Raw genomic sequence first — 18,284 nt, 5'->3', positions numbered from 1 at the left:
GAATGAGAGAGAATGTGTGTGAATGTGTGAGAGAGTGAGTGTGAGTGAGTGAGAGCGTGTGTGTGAGAGAATGTGTGAGAGAATGTGTGTGAGAATGTGAGAGTGTGTGAGAGAATATGTGTGAGAGTGTGTGAGAATGTGTGTGAGAGAGTGTGAGAATGCTGTGTGTGAGAGTGTGTGTGAGAGAATGTGTGTGAGAGAATGTGTGTGAGTGTGTGTGAGTGAGTGTGTGAGTGAGAGAGAGAGTGAGAGAGAGTGTGTGAGAGTGTGTGAGAGAGAATGTGTGTGAGAGAATGTGTGTGAGAGAGTGTGTGTGTGAGAGAATGTGTGTGAGAGAGTGTGAGAGAGAGTGTGTGAGAGAATCTGTGTGAGAGTGAGTGTGTGAGAGTGAGTGTGAGAGAGTGTGTGTGAGAGTGTGTGAGAGAGTGTGAGAGAGAGTGTGAGAGAGAGTGTGAGAGAGTATGTGAGAGTGTGAGAGAGAGAGAGTGTGTGAGCGAGAGAGTGTGTGAGAGAGTGTGTGTGAGAGTGTGTGAGAGAGTGAGTGTGTGAGTGAGGTGTGAGTGTGTGAGAGAGAGTGAGTGTGAGAGAGTGTGTGTGAGAGAGGGTGTGTGTGAGAGAGGGTGTGTGTGAGAGTGAGTGTGTGAGAGAGAGTGTGTGAGAGAGAGTGTGTGAGAGAGTGCCAGTGTGAGCGTGGATATGCCCTTTACTGGCCAAGTAACCACTACCTGTGAGGCGAGGTCAGGGTTCTGGGATAGGGACTGCATCATGCTCCTCATGTAGGGTGCAGACAGCATGTTCTGTATTAGCTGTGGGTTCTCGGAGATCTGCTGCATCAGGCTCTGCATCCCTGGACTATTGAACATTCCTGTGGAAGAGCAGACAGACAAAAAAAAATACACATGAAGATAAAAAGACACAAGAACGGGGAGGGGAGTCGGGGCACTGACAACCATCCTGATGATCACCAATGTATCCTTCCTGAGGCTCAGAGCCCAGAACCTCATCATAATCATTGGGCCTCACGGTAGCATTGTGGATAGCACAATCGCTTCACAGCTCCAGGGTCCCAGGTTCGATTCCCGGCTTGGGTCACTGTCTGTGCGGAGTCTGCACATCCTCCCCGTGCGTGCGTGGGTTTCCTCCGGGTGCTCCGGTTTCCTCCCACAGTCCAAAGATGCGCGGGTTAGGTGGATTGGCCGTGCTAAATTGTCCCTTAGTGTCCAAAATTGCCCTTAGTGTTGGGTGGGGTTACTGGGTTATGGGGATAGGGTGGAGGTGTTGACCTTGGGTAGGGTGCTCTTTCCAAGAGCCGGTGCAGACTCGATGGGCCGAATGGCCTCCTTCTGCACTGTAAATTCTATGTTCTAATAATAATATAATAATCTTTATCGTCACAAGTAGGCTTACATTAACACTTCAATGGGGACTTGTGGTGGCAGCTATGAAGGAGTAAGTCGCACATTTGGTGGCTCCCGCTCGGGTCAAACTTTTGGACCTTTTCTCCCAATTTTCTACCAACTTGAATTGAAAACCGAAGACAGAGGCAATTGTGTACTGAATTCCCACATCGGTGCATGGAGAGAAGGACTGGAAGTGCTGGTAAAGGCAGAAACAGAAAGAAAGAGGAGGCTTGGGCTGAAGCTGCAGCGGGAGGAAGCATGGTGGAGGACCTGACCTCTGGCCTGTCGACCCAGCGGTCAACGGAGCAGCTGATGGCTTTTCAGGAAGGCTTTGCTGAGCAGAAACGGGGCTGCTTGGACCCGATAAAAGAGTCGATTGAGCGGCTGGAGCTTAGATCGGACGCCCAAGAACGGGCGATCCAGGAGGTGGAGAAGGCGCTGGCTGAGCAGGCGGAGCATCAAACTGCGGCGGAGTTGGAGGTGGGGATGCTGAGAGACCAGGAGAAGAAGCTGCTGGAGAAGGTGCTAGAGAATAGGTCCCGCCGGCAGAACTTGAGAATCGTTGGGCTCCCGGAGGAGCGGACGCTGGGGCAGACATCGCGGACATGTTTGTGAAGCTGCTGGGGGAGGGGGCGTTCTCCCGGCCCTTGAGAGGTGGACAGGGCTCACAGAGCACTCGTACGGAAGCCGCAAACGGGAGACCCCCCCCCCCCCCCCCCCGGAGGATAGTGGTGGTGAGATTCCACAGGTACGTGGATAAGGAGCGCATTGTGCAGTGGGCCAAGCAGACACGGAGCTGTAAGTAGGACAACAGTATCCTGCGGGTCGACCAAGACCTGAGCACGGAGGTGGCCAGGAGAAGAGCGGGATTCAACCAGATTAGGTCGATCCTTTTTAAGAAAAAGGTGAAGTTCGGACTGTTGTATCCGACCAGTCTCTGGGTCACGTACAAGGAACGGCACTTTTATTTCGAGTCGCCCGAGGACTTTGTGAAAAGGACTGGTGGTGGGCTGAGAACTTTTGAACTTTGCTGCAAAGTTCATGTTTTCTTTTATGTTTTTAAAATAAGTTTTTTGTTTTGTGGAAGCTGTTTGTAACGCCTTCTGTATTGATTTGGGACCAGTGGCAGAGCTGAGTGAGTTAAGGTTTTCGTTTGCACTGTTGGGGGACGGAGGTGTGCTTGTTTAGATTTTGGTGTTTTTCTGTCGGGCAATTGTGTGGGGGTTGTTTGATGTTGGAGTTTGTTTGTATGAGCGGGGGGGGGGGGGGGGGAACAATAGGTGGGCGACTATCCGGCGCCAGGGACCACCAAGCTAACTGGGCGGGCTAGCTCACGGAAGCGCAGTGGGGGGTGTGCATACGTTCGGTTTATCAAAGGGGTTGGATTACAGAGTGACGTTACTGGGGGGGGGGGGGGGAATGTTCTGCTGACGAGGGAGGGACTTGGGCCACGGGACAGAGAGGAGTTTGGGGGCGGAGGCTGCCTGGGGGCGGGCCGGTGGAGGCGCGGAGCTAGGCTGATCACCAATGTTTGAGGGTTAAATGGGCCAGTCTAGAGGGCACGTGTGTTCGTGCATCTTAGGGGACTGAAGGCGGACGTGGTGATGTTGCAGGAGACGCACCTTAGAGTAACTGACCAGACTAGATTGAGGAAAGGCTGGGCCAGTCAGGTCTTTCACTCGGGACTAGACTCAAAGACTAGCGGGGTCGCGACCCTGATCAATAAGCGGGTGGTGTTTGAGGCGGGTAGAATAGTCTCGGATGTGGGAGGTCGGTACATTATGGTCAGTGGGAAACTGGAGGGGGAGCAGGTGGTATTAGTAAATGTGTATGCGCCAAATTGGGATGATGTGGAGTTTATAAAGAGGATGCTGGGGAAGATACCGGACCTGGACTCGACAGGTTGGTCATGGGAGGGGACTTCAACACAGTTATTGACCCTGGCTTGGACCGCTCAAGCACGAAAATGGGAAGGGTGCCAGCAATGGCAAAGGGACTAAGAGGGTTCATAGAGCAGATGGGGGGGGGGGATGGATCCATGGAGATTTGGGCAGCAGAGGGTGAAGGAGTTCTCCTTCTACTCTCACGTGCATAAAGTGTACTCCTGGGTTGATTTCTTTATTTTGAGCAGGACCTTACTGGCAGGGGTGGTGGACACGGGGTACTTGGCGATCACAATCTCAGACCATGCTCCGCACTGGGTTGACCTGCAGGTTAGTAAAGACAGTAACCAGCGTCCACACTGGAGGTTAGATGTGGGACTTTTGGCTGACGAAGGGGTGTGCGAGCGGCTGAGGAAATGTATTCAGAACTATCTGCAGGTCAACGACACGGGGGAAATTTCAGCAGCGATGATCTGGGAAGCACTGAAGGCGGTGGTCAGGGGGGCGCTGATCTCGATACGGGCACATTGGGAGAAGGTGGAGAGGGCAGAGACGGACCGACTGGTAAAGGAGTTACTACAGATCGATAGGAGGTATGCGGAGACCCCAGGAGCAGGGCTTCTAAGGGAACGGCGGAGGCTACAGGCGGAGTTTGGCTTGCTAACCACAGGGAGGGCGATGGAGCAGCTGAGAAAGGCGAGGGGGGGCGCGATCTACGAGTACGGAGAGAAGGCCAGCAGAATGCTTGCACAGCAGCTTAGAAAGAGGGAGGCAGCCAGGGAGATAGGGAAAGTAAATGACGGAGATGGGAACCTGGTTGGAGATTCAGCAGGGGTGAATAAGGCGTTTCGGGATTTTTACAGCAGGCTGTATAGGTCAGAACCGCCTATGGTGCCGGAGGGGATGAGGCACTTCTTGGAGGGGGCTGAATTTCCCAAAGGTGGATGGGGAGCTGGTAGAAGAGCTGGGGGCCCCGATCAGGTTGGAAGAGATAGTGGAGGGTGTGAAGGCCATGCAGGCGGGTAAAGCCCCGGGCCCGGACGGGTACCCAGTAGAGTTTTATAAAAAGGTTCTCTCGGATATTGGGACCGTTGTTGATGAGGACATTCAATGAGGCAAGGGAAAGAGGGGTGCTGCCTCCCGACAATGTCACATGCCACGATCTCGCTGATTCCGAAGCGGGACAAGGAGCTGTGTGGGTCCTACAGGCCGATATCCCTGTTGAATGCGGACGCCAAACTGCTGGCTAAAGTTTTGCCCTCCAGGATTGAGGATTGTGTTCCGGACGTTATTGGGAGGACCAGACGGGGGTTTGTTAAGGGTAGGCAGTTGGTGGCCGTTATAAGAAGGCTGTTAAACGCGATCATGATGGACCCGGAAGGTAGGGAGGTGGAGGTAGTGATCGCAATGGATGCAGAAAAGGCTTTTGATCGAGCAGAATGGGATTATCTGTGGGAGGTACTGGGACGGTTCAGATTTGGGTGGGGCTTTATTGACTGGGTCAGCTTGCTGCATCAGGCTCCTGTGGCAAGCGGACGGACAAATCGGATAACATCGGGCTATTTTAGACTGCACCGGGGGACAAGACAGGGATGCCCCCTCTCCCCACTGTTGTTCGCGCTCGCTATAGAGCCGCTGGCAATTGATCGGAGAGCCTCAAGGGGCTAGTCTGGGGGGGGGGGGGGGGGGTGGGTGGAGCATAGAGTCTCGCTCTATGCAGACGACCTGCCTTTGTATGTATCGGACCCAATAGAGGGGATGGAAGGAATCATGAGGATTCTGGGGGAATTTGGCCGATTTTCAGGCTAAATATGGGGAAAAGTGAGATGTTTGCGGTCCAGGAGAGGGGACAGGAGAGGCGATTGGGGGAGCTGCTGTTTAGATTAGTAGGGGGAAGCTTTAGGTATCTACACATCCAAGTGGCGCGGGAATGGGACCGGCTCCATAAATTAAATCTGGCCCGGCTAGCAGACCAAATGAAGGACGATTTTCGGAGACGGGACGCGCTTCCGTTGTCACTGGCTCGGAGGGTGCAGACGGTGACGATGACGGTCCTCCCGAGATTCCTGTTTGAGTTCCAGGGTCTCCCCAGCTTTATTCCGCGGTCCTTTATTAAACGGGTCAACTAAGTGATCACTGCCTTTGTTTGGGCGGGCAAGACCCCGCGGGTCAGGAAGTTAATGCTTGAGCAGAGTCGGGGAGAGGGCGGGCTGGCGCTGCCAAATTTTAGTAACTATTACTGGGCGGCGAATATAGCCACGATCAGGAAGTGGGTGGTGGGGGAAGGGTCGGCGTGGGAGCGTATGGAGGCGGCTTCATGCAAGGGCACCAGTCTGGGGGCGTTGGTGACTGCGCGTCTGCCGACCGGGAGGGGGGGCGTCTCCGACATTTACGAGGAACTTATGGGGGTCATAGGAGACGCAGACCGAGGAGCTGAAGCTCAAGTGGGAGGAGGAGCTGGGAGGAGAGATAGAGGATGGAGGAGCTGGGAGGAGAGATAGAGGATGGAGGAGCTGGGAGGAGAGATAGAGGATGGAGGAGCTGGGAGGAGAGATAGAGGATGGAGGAGCTGGGAGGAGAGATAGAGGATGGAGGAGCTGGGAGGAGGGATAGAGGATGGAGGAGCTGGGAGGAGAGATAGAGGATGGAGGAGCTGGGAGGAGAGATAGAGGATGGAGGAGCTGGGAGGAGAGATAGAGGATGGAGGAGCTGGGAGGAGAGATAGAGGATGGAGGAGCTGGGAGGAGAGATAGAGGAGGGAGGAGCTGGGAGGAGAGATAGAGGATGGAGGAGCTGGGAGGAGAGATAGAGGATGGAGGAGCTGGGAGGAGAGATAGAGGAAGGAGGAGCTGGGAGGAGAGATAGAGGATGGAGGAGCTGGGAGGAGAGATAGAGGATGGAGGAGCTGGGAGGAGAGATAGAGGATGGAGGAGCTGGGAGGAGAGATAGAGGATGGAGGAGCTGGGAGGAGAGATAGAGGATTGAGGAGCTGGGAGGAGAGATAGAGGATGGAGGAGCTGGGAGGAGAGATAGAGGACGGAGGAGCTGGGAGGAGAGATAGAGGATGGAGGAGCTGGGAGGAGAGATAGAGGATGGAGGAGCTGGGAGGAGAGATAGAGGATGGCCTATGGGCAGACGCATTGAGTAGAGGCAACACATCCGTAACATGTGCCAGGCTCAACCTGATACAATCCATTGGGCTCACATGACAATGAGCAGATTCTTTGGGGTGGAAGACAGGTGCGCAAGATGTGCGGGAGGGCCAGCGAACCATGTCCACGTGTTCTGGGCATATCCGAAGCTTAGGGGTTTTGGCAGGGATTTGCAGACGTGATGTCCACGGTGTTAAAAACAAGGGTGGCGCTGAGTCCAGAGGAGGCGATTTTCGGGGTGTCGGAAGACCCGGGAATCCAGGAAAAGAAAGAGGCAGACGTTCTGGCCTTTGCTTCCCTGGTAGCCCGGAGACGGATACTATTAGCTTGGAGGGACTCAAAGCCCCCGAAGTCGGAGACCTGGCTATCGGACATGGCTAGCTTTCTCTGTTTGGAGAAAATCAAGTTCGCCATGAGAGGGTCAATGTTAGGGTTCACCCGGAGGTGGAAACCGGTCGTCAACTTCTTCGCGGAAAATTAATCGTCAGTAGAAGGGGGGGTTAGTTTAGTTTAGAGTACGCTCCCAGGACAGGTACAGCACGGGCTTAGATACAGAGTTTACACAGCTCCATCTGCCAACACTGAGGCATTGTGGGATGAAAGATGACGAGGGAACACAGTCTTTGCTGCCTTTGACTAGTCCTGTGTGGGCTGGTCTATCTGACATTTACGTACCGTTTCCGAGATTCCCACCGTTGATGCCGAAGGGGTTCGACACGGGTGGCGTGGTCTGACTGCCGCCGTTTCCTCCTTCACTCCCGGAGCCGGCAGATGGTGAGGCCGGTGATGTCGGTACCCAGGGATTAGGTAAGGGTTCTCTGTTCTCAGTCCGTGATGGCTGGGCATTACTGTCCGAGCCTCCGCCCAGTGCGGTGAACGGATTACCGCCAAACTGATAATGCACCAAAGGAGAAGAAGGGTCACTCAGACTGGGATCGACACACAACTACATCCAGCAGACAGACAACTTGAGGTAACTTCCCCCAGTGTTACACACACCCCTCCCTCAACACTGTCCCCCAGTGTTACACACACCCCTCCCTCAACACTGTCCCCCAGTGTTACACACACCCCTCCCTCAACACTGTCCCCCAGTGTTACACACACCCCTCCCCCAACACCGTCCCCCAGTGTTACACACACCCCTCCCTCAACACTGTCCCCCAGTGTTACACACACCCCTCCCCCAACACCGTCCCCCAGTGTTACACACACCCCTCCCTCAACACCATCCCCCAGTGTTACACACACCCCTCCCTCAACACCGTCCCCGAGTGTTACACACACCCCTCCCTCAACACCGTCCCCCAGTGTTACACACACCCCTCCCCCAACACTGTCCCCCAGTGTTACACACACCCCTCCCCCAACACCGTCCCCCAGTGTTACACACACCCCTCCCCCAACACCGTCCCCCAGTGTGACACACACCCCTCCCACAGTGTTACACACACCCCTCCCCCAACACCGTCCCCCAGTGTGACACACACCCCTCCCCCAGTGTTACACACACCCCTCCCTCAACACCGTCCCCAGTGTTACACACACCCCTCCCTCAACACCGTCCCCCAGTGTTACACACACCCCTCCCTCAACACCGTCCCCAGTGTTACACACACCCCTCCCTCAACACCGTCCCCAGTGTTACACACACCCCTCCCTCAACACCGTCCCCCAGTGTTACACACACCCCTCCCTCAACACCGTCCCCAGTGTTACACACACCCCTCCCTCAACACCATCCCCCAGTGTTACACACACCGTCCCCCTCAACACCGTCCCCCTCAACACCGTCCCCCTCAACACCGTCCCCCAGTGTTACACACACCCCTCCCTCAACACCGTCCCCGAGTGTTACACACACCCCTCCCCCAACACTGTCCCCCAGTGTTACACACACCCCTCCCCCAACACCGTCCCCCAGTGTTACACACACCCCTCCCTCAACACTGTCCCCCATTGTTACACACACCCCTCCCTCAACACTGTCCCCCAGAGTTACACACACCCCTCCCCCAAAACTGTCCTCCAGTGCTGTACAGAGATAGACCCGTCCCCACCAGTACTGTACCCCAGTGACAGTGACAGACCTGTCCCCACCAGTACTGTACCCCAGTGTTATACAGTGACAGACCCGTCCCCACCAGTACTGTACCCCAGTGTTATACAGTGACAGACCCGTCCCCACCAGTACTGTACCCCAGTGTTATACAGTGACAGACCCATCCCCACCAGTACTGTACCCCAGTGTTATACAGTGACAGGCCCGTCCCCACCAGTACTGTACCCCAGTGTTATACAGTGACAGACCCATCCCCACCAGTACTGTGCCCCAGTGTTATACAGTGACAGACCCGTCCCCACCAGTACTGTACCCCAGTGTTATACAGTGACAGACCCGTCTCCACCAGTACTGTACCCCAGTGTTATACAGTGACAGACCCGTCTGCACCAGTACTGTACCCCAGTGTTATACAGTGACAGACCCGTCCACACCAGTACTGTACCCCAGTGTTATACAGTTACAGACCCGTCCCCACCAGTACTGTACCCCAGTGTTATACAGTGACAGACCCGTCCCCACCAGTACTGTACCCCAGTGTTATACAGTGACAGACCTGTCCCCACCAGTACTGTACCCCAGTGTTATACAGCGACAGACCCGTCCCCACCAGTACTGTACCCCAGTGTTATACAGTGACAGACCCGTCCCCACCAGTACTGTACCCCAGTGTTATACAGCGACAGACCCGTCCCCACCAGTACTGTACCCCAGTGTTATACAGTGACAGACCCGTCCCCACCAGTACTGTACCCCAGTGTTATACAGCGACAGACCCGTCCCCACCAGTACGGCACCCCAGTGTTATACAGTGACAGACCTGTCCCCACCAGTACTGTACCCCAGTGTTATACAGTGACAGACCCGTCCCCACCAGTACTGTACCCCAGTGTTATAGGACAGGCCCGTCCCCACCAGTACTGTACCCCAGTGTTATACAGTGACAGACCCATCCCCACCAGTACTGTACCCCAGTGTTAGACAGTGACAGACCCATCCCCACCAGTACTGTACCCCAGTGTTATACAGTGACAGACCCGTCCCCACCAGTACTGTACCCCAGTGTTATACAGTGACAGACACGTCCCCACCAGTACTGTGCCCCAGTGTTATACAGTGACAGACCTGTCCCCACCAGTACTGTACCCCAGTGTTATACAGTGACAGACCCATCCCCACCAGTACTGTACCCCAGTGTTATACAGTGACAGACCCGTCCCCACCAGTACAGTACCCCAGTGTAATAGGACAGACCCGTCCCCACCAGTACTGTACCCCAGTGTTATACAGTGACAGACCCGTCCCCACCAGTACTGTACCTCAGTGTTATACAGTGACAGACCCGTCCCCACCAGTACTGTACCCCAGTGTTATACAGTGACAGACCCGCCCCCACCAGTACTGTACCCCAGTGTTATACAGTGACAGACCCGTCCCCACCAGTACTGTACCCCAGTGTTATACAGTGACAGACCCGTCCCCACCAGTACTGTATCCCAGTGTTATACAGTGACAGACCCGTCCCCACCAGTACTGTATCCCAGTGTTATACAGTGACAGCCCCATCCCCACCAGTACTGTACCCCAGTGTTATACAGTGACAGACCTGCCCCCACCAGTACTGTACCCCAGAGTTATACAGTGACAGACCCATCCCCACCAGTACTGTACCCCAGTGTTATACAGTGACAGACCCGTCCCCACCAGTACTGTATCCCAGTGTTATACAGTGACAGACCCATCCCCACCAGTACTGTATCCCAGTGTTATACAGTGACAGACCCGTCCCCACCAGTACTGTACCCCAGTGTTATACAGTGACAGACCCGTCCCCACCAGTACTGTACCCCAGTGTTATACAGTGACAGACCCGTCCCCACCAGTACTGTACCCCAGTGTTATACAGTGACAGACCCATCCCCCCCAGTACTGTACCCCAGTGTTATACAGTGACAGACCCGTCCCCACCAGTACTGTACCCCAGTGTTATACAGTGACAGATCCGTCCCCACCAGTACTGTACCCCAGTGTTACACAGTGACAGACCTGTCCCCACCAGTACTGTACCCCAGTGTTATACAGTGACAGACCCGTCCCCACCAGTACTGTACCCCAGTGTTATACAGTGACAGACCCATCCCCCCCAGTACTGTACCCCAGTGTAATAGGACAGACCCGTCCCCACCAGTACTGTACCCCAGTGTTATACAGTGACAGACCCGCCCCACCAGTACTGTGCCCCAGTGTTATACAGTGACAGACCCGTCCCCACCAGTACTGTACCCCAGTGTTATACAGAGACAGACCTGTCCCCACCAGTACTGTACCCCAGTGTTATACAGTGACAGACCCATCCCCACCAGTACTGTATCCCAGTGTTATAGTGACAGACCCGTCCCCACCAGTACTGTACCCCAGTGTTATACAGTGACAGACCCGTCCCCACCAGTACTGTACCCCAGTGTTATACAGTGACAGACCCATCCCCACCAGTACTGTATCCCAGTGTTATAGTGACAGACCCGTCCCCACCAGTACTGTACCCCAGTGTTATACAGTGACAGACCCATCCCCACCAGTACTGTACCCCAGTGTTATACAGTGACAGACACCTCCCCACCAGTACTGTACCCCAGTGTTATACAGTGACAGACCCATCCCCACCAGTACTGTACCCCAGTGTTATAGTGACAGACCCGTCCCCACCAGTACTGTACCCCAGTGTTATACAGTGACAGACCCGTACCCACCAGTACTGTACCCCAGTGTTATACAGTGACAGACCCGTCCCCACCAGTACTGTACCCCAGTGTAATAGGACAGGCCCGTCCCCACCAGTACTGTACCCCAGTGTAATAGGACAGGCCCGTCCCCACCAGTACTGTATCCCAGTGTTATACAGTGACAGACCCGTCCCCACCAGTACTGTACCCCAGTGTTATACAGTGACAGACCCGTCCCCACCAGTACTGTACCCCAGTGTTATACAGTGACAGACCCCTCCCCACCAGTACTGTACCCCAGTGTTATACAGAGACAGACCCATCCCCACCAGTACTGTATCCCAGTGTTATACAGTGACAGACCCGTCCCCACCAGTACTGTACCCCAGTGTTATACAGTGACAGACCCCTCCCCACCAGTACTGTACCCCAGTGTTATACAGTGACAGACCGTCCCCACCAGTACTGTACCACAGTGTTATACAGTGACAGACCCATCCCCACCAGTACTGTACCCCAGTGTTATACAGTGACAGACCCGTCCCCACCAGTACTGTACCCCAGTGTTATACAGTGACAGACCCATCCCCACCAGTACTGTACCCCAGTGTTATACACTGACAGACCCGTCCCCACCAGTACTGTACCCCAGTGTTATACAGTGACAGGCCCATCCCCACCAGTACTGTACCCCAGTGTTATACAGTGACAGACCCGTCCCCACCAGTACTGTACCCCAGTGTTATACAGTGACAGACCCCTCCCCACCAGTACTGTACCCCAGTGTTATACAGTGACAGGCCCGTCCCCACCAGTACTGTACCCCAGTGTTATACAGTGACTGACCCGTCCCCACCAGTACTGTACCCCAGTGTTATACAGTGACAGACCCGTCCCCACCAGTACTGTACCCCAGAGTTATACAGTGACAGACCCGTCCCCACCAGTACTGTACCCCAGCGTTATACAGTGACAGACCCATCCCACCCAGTACTGTACCCCAGTGTTATACAGTGACAGACCCGTCCCCACCAGTACTGTACCCCAGTGTTATACAGTGACAGACCCATCCCACCCAGTACTGTACCCCAGTGTTATACAGTGACAGACCCATCCCACCCAGTACTGTACCCCAGTGTTATACAGTGACAGACCCATCCCAACCAGTACTGTACCCCAGTGTAATAGGACAGACCCATCCCCACCAGTACTGTACCCCAGTGTTATACAGTGACAGACCGTTCCCCACCAGTACTGTACCCCAGTGTTATACAGTGACAGACCCGTCCCCACCAGTACTGTACCCCAGTGTAATAGGACAGGCTCCAACACCTTCCCACAGCTCTGTGCTGCTCTGGCGTCCAGTTGCCGACCATTACCTGCTCTCTGGCCGCGCTGAACATGGGCTCCTGAATGTCGGTGTACATGCGTCGCAGAGCGTTGTAACCACCGGGGATGCTCTCCAGGTTGCTCAGTGCTCGGTCCTGATTCCTCATCATTTCCTGCATCATGGCCGGGTTTCGAGCCAGTTCCATAGTCTGCAGGGAGGGACATTGGAGAGGGTGAGTGCGAGATCCACCATGCGGATTTAGCGGCACTTCGCGATCACTAAAACGCAGGAGAAATTTGAGCTAAAACTTCTCGGCGCAAATAGGAATCTGTTGTATTTGTCTCTATCGATTATAATTGGGAATCATTTAAAGTCATATTCCCTAATAAGTCAAGCTAGCATGGGACTCAATAGAAGCGATCTGGTAGACAATTCAACTTTCAAGTAATACAGAAATGGTTTTCTTGCTTACGGCAAACAGCTTGCAGTAACTTCAAAAAGTCAAAGTCGAAAATGAAATATTTACATAGAATTTACAGTGCAGAAGGAGGCCATTCGGCCCATCGAGTCTGCACCGGCTCCTGGAAAGAGCACCCTACCCAAGGTTAACACCTCCACCGTATCCCCATAACCCAGTAACCCCACCCAACATTAAGGGCAATTTTGGACACAAAGGGGCAATATAGCATGGCTAATCCACCTAACCTGCACATCTTTGGACTGTGGGAGGAAACCGGAGCACCCGGAGGAAACCCACGCACACACGGGGAGGATGTGCAGACTCCGCACAGACAGTGACCCAAGCCGGAATCGAACCTGGGACCCTGGAGCTGTGAAGCGATTGTGCTATCCACAATGCTACCGTGCTGCCCTCATGAAAGATGGAGAGACAGCGAGTAAGTTAAGTCAAAGTATAGATTGATTCATGAAGTAGAAAATGGCACTACGATCTCTCACGGTTATACTAAATCATATCAGACGTTAGCCATCTAGCTATACCCTGATGTAATCCTAGTTGGTTTGGGTTGGAATCAAATAAGTTTGATTCAACGCTGAGCCGTCTGTCATTAATAAGCAACATTAACCTAAAATGTATTCTTGCATGTGCTATGAAATGCAATTCGGCTTCCTTATCGCATAAACGTGCTTGTTCGGACAATGGTCTCTATTCTGTTGGCATGGAGCTTGTCCTGTCCTTGGGTTACTTTAGAACATAGAAAAATAGAGCACAGAACAGACCCTTCGGCCCACGATGTTGTGCCGAATCTTTGTCCTAGATTAATCATAGATTATCACAGAATTTACAGTGCTGAAGGAGGCCATTCGGCCCATCGAGTCTGCACCGGCTCTTGGAAGAGCACCCTACCCAAGGTCAACACCTCCACCCTATCCCCATAACCCAGTAACCCCACCCGACACGAAGAGCAATTTTGGACACTAAGGGCAATTTATTCACAACCAATCCACCTCACCGGCACATCTTTGGCCTGTGGGAGGAAACCGGAGCACCCGGAAGAAACTCACACACACAGGAGGAGGACGTGCAGACTCCGCACAGACAGTGACCCAAGCCGGGAATCGAACCTGGGACCCTGGAGCTGTGAAGCAATTGTGCTAACCCACTGTGCTACCGTGCTGCCCTTACGAACAAATTAATCTACACTCCATTACACTTCCGTACTTTATCTTGGAATTGTATTTGTTAGCTGAAAAGGAATTCTGCTGTTGTGTGTTCTGTTTGCAGCTGTGTTCTGAAATGCTGAATATGCGTTTTGAACTGACCTGAGGTTGTGAGTGAGTTTTAAAATGGTATTTAATGCTAAATAGCTACCTTTTACCGATAGAAAATAGTTGGCTTCAACAGTTAGGCCACTCGGTCGATAAGCGTGGATCAAACCAGAACAGGGAGAGGCCCCCTCCTCATTGGCAATAACTTTGGGAAGGAGATATGGGTTGGGGGGAAGGAAGCAGTGAATATTTTGTATCCTTATGACTCCCTCGGAAGGGAAGCGCAGTGGGAATAGGATCGGGGTTGTCGCTTTTCGGACAGGAATCCTGCCCTGGAGGAAACCCAATATGAGGGCTGCAGATTCAAACTGGTATAAATGTTGTTGGTGATTAGCATCAGTAAACTCACCGTGCTTACTTCATCGTTCCGGCTCAATTTCAATCTGTGTGGACTGCGCAAACTCGGAGGGCCGCTCTACTTGCTCAATCACACGCAGGTTAACCACAATTTGGAGATTGCGGCGTTGGACTGGGGTGAGTACAGTCAGAGGTCTTACAACACCAGGTTAAGGTCCCAATAGATTTGTTTCGAATCACTAGCTTTGGGAGCACTGCTCCTTCCTCAGGTGAATGAGGAAGCCCCTTTCGCTGCTTCACCTGTGCTCCGAAAGCTAGTGATTGGAAACAAGCCTGTTGGACTTTAGCCTGGTGCTGGAAGATTGCTCACTAGGTTATGAGGTTAACCGCAGCCAGTGGATGCCAGCTGGTGACATTTGGCTTTGGCCAGCCCGGCTGACTGACAGCTGGATTGTGCCAAGCGGTCAGCGAGCATTTGGACACGGAGACCCCGGGCTGGTGGGCAGACCTCCCTCCCAGCCCAGTCCTGCCGCACTGTCCCAGCCATCGTGTCCACTTGGAAAGAGGCTTTGCGATGGTTCAAACTGCAGCAGGCTGGACGCTGAGTTATATAGCAGGCGGGGCGGAGAGAACACAACGGGGGGGGAACCGAGAGGGGCAGTGGGGTGGGGGGGAGACCGAGAGGGGGTGGTGGGTGGGGGGGAGAGTGGGGGAACCGGGAGAGGGGGGAACCGGGAGGGGGGGAGAACCGGGAAAGGGGGGACCGGGAGAGGGGGTAGCGGGGGGGACCGGGAGAGGGGGTGGAGAGCGGGGGAACCGAGAGGGGGGGAGCGGGGGAACCGGGAGAGGTAGGGAGCGGGGGAACCGGGAGAGGTAGGGAGCGGGTGAACCGGGAGAGGGGGAGCGGGGGGACCGGGAGAGGGGGGAACCGGGAGAGCGGGAGAGGGGGGAACCGGGAGAGGGGGAGCGGGGGGACCGGGAGAGGGGGGAACCGGGAGAAGGGGAGCAGGGGAACCGGGAGAGGGGGGAGCGGGGGTACCGGGAGAGGGGGGAGCGGGAGAGGGGGAACCGGGAGAGGGGGAAGGGGGGGAGAAGGGGAACCGGGAAAGGGGGAGCGGGGGAACCGGGAGAGGGGGGAGCGTGGGTACCGGGAGAGGGGGGAGCGTGGGTACCGGGAGAGGGGGGAGTGGGGGAACCGAGAGAGGGGGGAGCGGGGGAACCGAGAGAGGGGGGACCGGGAGAGGGGGGATCGGGAGAGGGGGGAACCGGGAGAGGGGGAGCAGGGGAACCGGGAGAGGGGGATGGGGGGAACCGGGAGAGGGGGAGCGGGGGGACCGGGAGAGGGGGGAACTGGGAGAGGGGGAGCAGGGGAACCGGGAGAGGGGGGAGGGGGGAACCGGGAGAGGGGGGAGCGGGGGAACGGGAGGAGGGGGGAGCGGGGGAACCGGGAGAGGGGGGAGCGGGGGAACCGGGAGAGGGGGGGAGCGGGGGACCGGGAGATGGGGAGTGTGGGTACCGGGAGAGGGGGAAGGGGGGAGCGGGGGAACCGGGAGAGGGGGGAGCGTGGGTACCGGGAGAGGGTTTGATCAGGGACGGCGAGGATAGGTGAAGATTCACTCACCTGTCTCATTAACTCGGGGTTGTTTAACATGTGACTGATTTCGGGGTTCCTCTCCATCAGCTGCTGCATCTGAGGATTGGCCATGATCATCTGCCTCATCAGGTCAGGGTTCGACATCATGTTCTGTACAAAGGGATTCTCCATGATCTGGGCCAGCATGTCCGGGTTCGACATCAGCTGCCGCTGCATCTGTTGCTGCAGTTCCATGAAGTTTGCTGATCCCATTCCCAGGCTCCCGAGACCAGGAATGCCGCCGAACCCGGCTGCGAAAAGAAAACAAAACCACACATGGTCGCGCAATGCTCATCACATCGCTGGCCACTCCCTGTGGGAGCCATTCCCACATTCTCCCCCACTCCCTGTGGGAGCGAGTCCCACATTCTCCCCGACTCCCCGTGGGAGCGAGTCCCACATTCTCCCCCACTCCCCGTGGGAGCGAGTCCCACATTCTCCCCCACTCCCCGTGGGAGCCAGTCCCACATTCTCCCCCACTCCCTGTGGGAGCGAGTCCCACATTCTCCCCCAATCCCCGTGGGAGCGAGTCCCACATTCTCCCCCACTCCCCGTGGGAGCGAGTCCCACATTCTCCCCACTCCCCGTGGGAGCCAGTCCCACATTCTCCCCACTCCCCGTGGGAGCCAGTCCCACATTCTTCCCACTCCCCGTGGGAGCAAGACCCACATTCTCCCCCACTCCCTGTGGGAGCGAGTCCCACATTCTCCCCCATTCCCTGTGGGAGCGAGTCCCACATTCTCCCCCACTCCCCGTGGGAGCGAGTCCCACATTCTCCCCCACTCCCTGTGGGAGCGAGTCCCACATTCTCCCCCACTCCCCGTGGGAGCGAGTCCCACATTCTCCCCCACTCCCTGTGGGAGCGAGTCCCACATTCTCCCCACTCCCCGTGGGAGTCAGTCCCACATTCTCCCCCACTCCCTGTGGGAGCGAGTCCCACATTCTCCCCACTCCCCGTGGGAGTCAGTCCCACATTCTCCCCCACTCCCCGTGGGAGCGAGTCCCACATTCTCCCCCACTCCCTGTGGGAGAGAGTCCCACATTCTCCCCACTCCCTGTGGGAGCGAGTGCCACATTCTCCCCCACTCCCTGTGGGAGAGAGTCCCACATTCTCCCCACTCCCTGTGGGAGCGAATCCCACATTCTCCCCCACTCCCTGTGGGAGCGAGTCCCACATTCTCCCCCACTCCCTGGGCCTTCTCTCTCCTGCAGAACCATCCCTGTTCGTTCTTCCCCAATGGTCATCATGAATCTGTGCACCCTCACGCGACACGCAGAGCTGAAAATGTTCATCTCTCAGGAGGAGGAAGCCTGGCTTAGAACATAGAACAGTACAGCACAGAACTGGCCCTTCGGCCCTCGATGTTGTGCCGAGCCATGATCACCCTACTCAAACCCACGTATCCACCCTATACCCGTAACCCAACAACCCCCCCCCCCCCCTTAACATTACTTTTTAGGGCAATTTATCATGGCCAATCCACCTAACCCGCACATCTTTGGACTGTGGGAGGAAACCGGAGCACCCGGAGGAAACCCACGCAGACACGGGGAGGATGTGCAGACTCCACACAGACAGTGACCCAGCCGGGAATCGAACCTGGGACCCTGGAGCTGTGAAGCATTTATGCTAACCACCATGCTACCATGCTTCGTCCACTGACCCATCCCATCTCGCCGAGGGACACCGTCGGCTGCCTGAACCATTGATCCAGAAACGGGCGCAACTGTCCCGTCTCCTCACCGCTACCCAACTCCCGTTCCGATCTCCTTCCTCATTCCCTCCATCACACAACCTCTCCTTCTATCCCCTGGAATGCACCATCTCAAAACCTTACACAAGACAGACGGAGACGAAGTGGGCGTCCCGGTGAGCGGGATTGTGTTGGCCGGACTGCTCGTGGTCACAGGGCCTGTGGTGGGCTCCGGCCTCGGAGTGGGCTCCTCAGCGCTGGGGGCACCGGATGATGTTGACGGCTGCGTGCTGGGGTCCGAGAGCCTGGCAGAGCGGAGAGA

The 18,284-nt window shown here is 55.6% G+C and overlaps 1 protein-coding gene across 1 annotated transcript in view; it reads right to left on the bottom strand.

Moving 5' to 3' along the window:
- LOC119958593 (aminopeptidase Ey-like) overlaps nt 1–18,284 on the bottom strand; it is a 118,004-nt gene that overhangs the window by 1,512 nt on the left and 98,208 nt on the right. The window contains exons 14-18 of the mRNA XM_038787073.1: nt 18,107–18,267; nt 16,257–16,519; nt 12,600–12,758; nt 7,111–7,327; nt 708–865 (exon numbers count right to left, since the gene is read on the bottom strand). Coding sequence (XP_038643001.1) covers nt 708–865; nt 7,111–7,327; nt 12,600–12,758; nt 16,257–16,519; nt 18,107–18,267 — 958 coding nt within the window. The remainder of the gene's footprint in view (nt 1–707; nt 866–7,110; nt 7,328–12,599; nt 12,759–16,256; nt 16,520–18,106; nt 18,268–18,284) is intronic.

Source organism: Scyliorhinus canicula, chromosome 30, assembly GCF_902713615.1.
Source record: "Scyliorhinus canicula chromosome 30, sScyCan1.1, whole genome shotgun sequence".
Taxonomy (NCBI): Eukaryota; Metazoa; Chordata; class Chondrichthyes; order Carcharhiniformes; family Scyliorhinidae; genus Scyliorhinus; species Scyliorhinus canicula.
Note: the sequence above shows the minus strand (reverse complement) of the source record. Positions and strands in the feature narration are given on the sequence as shown.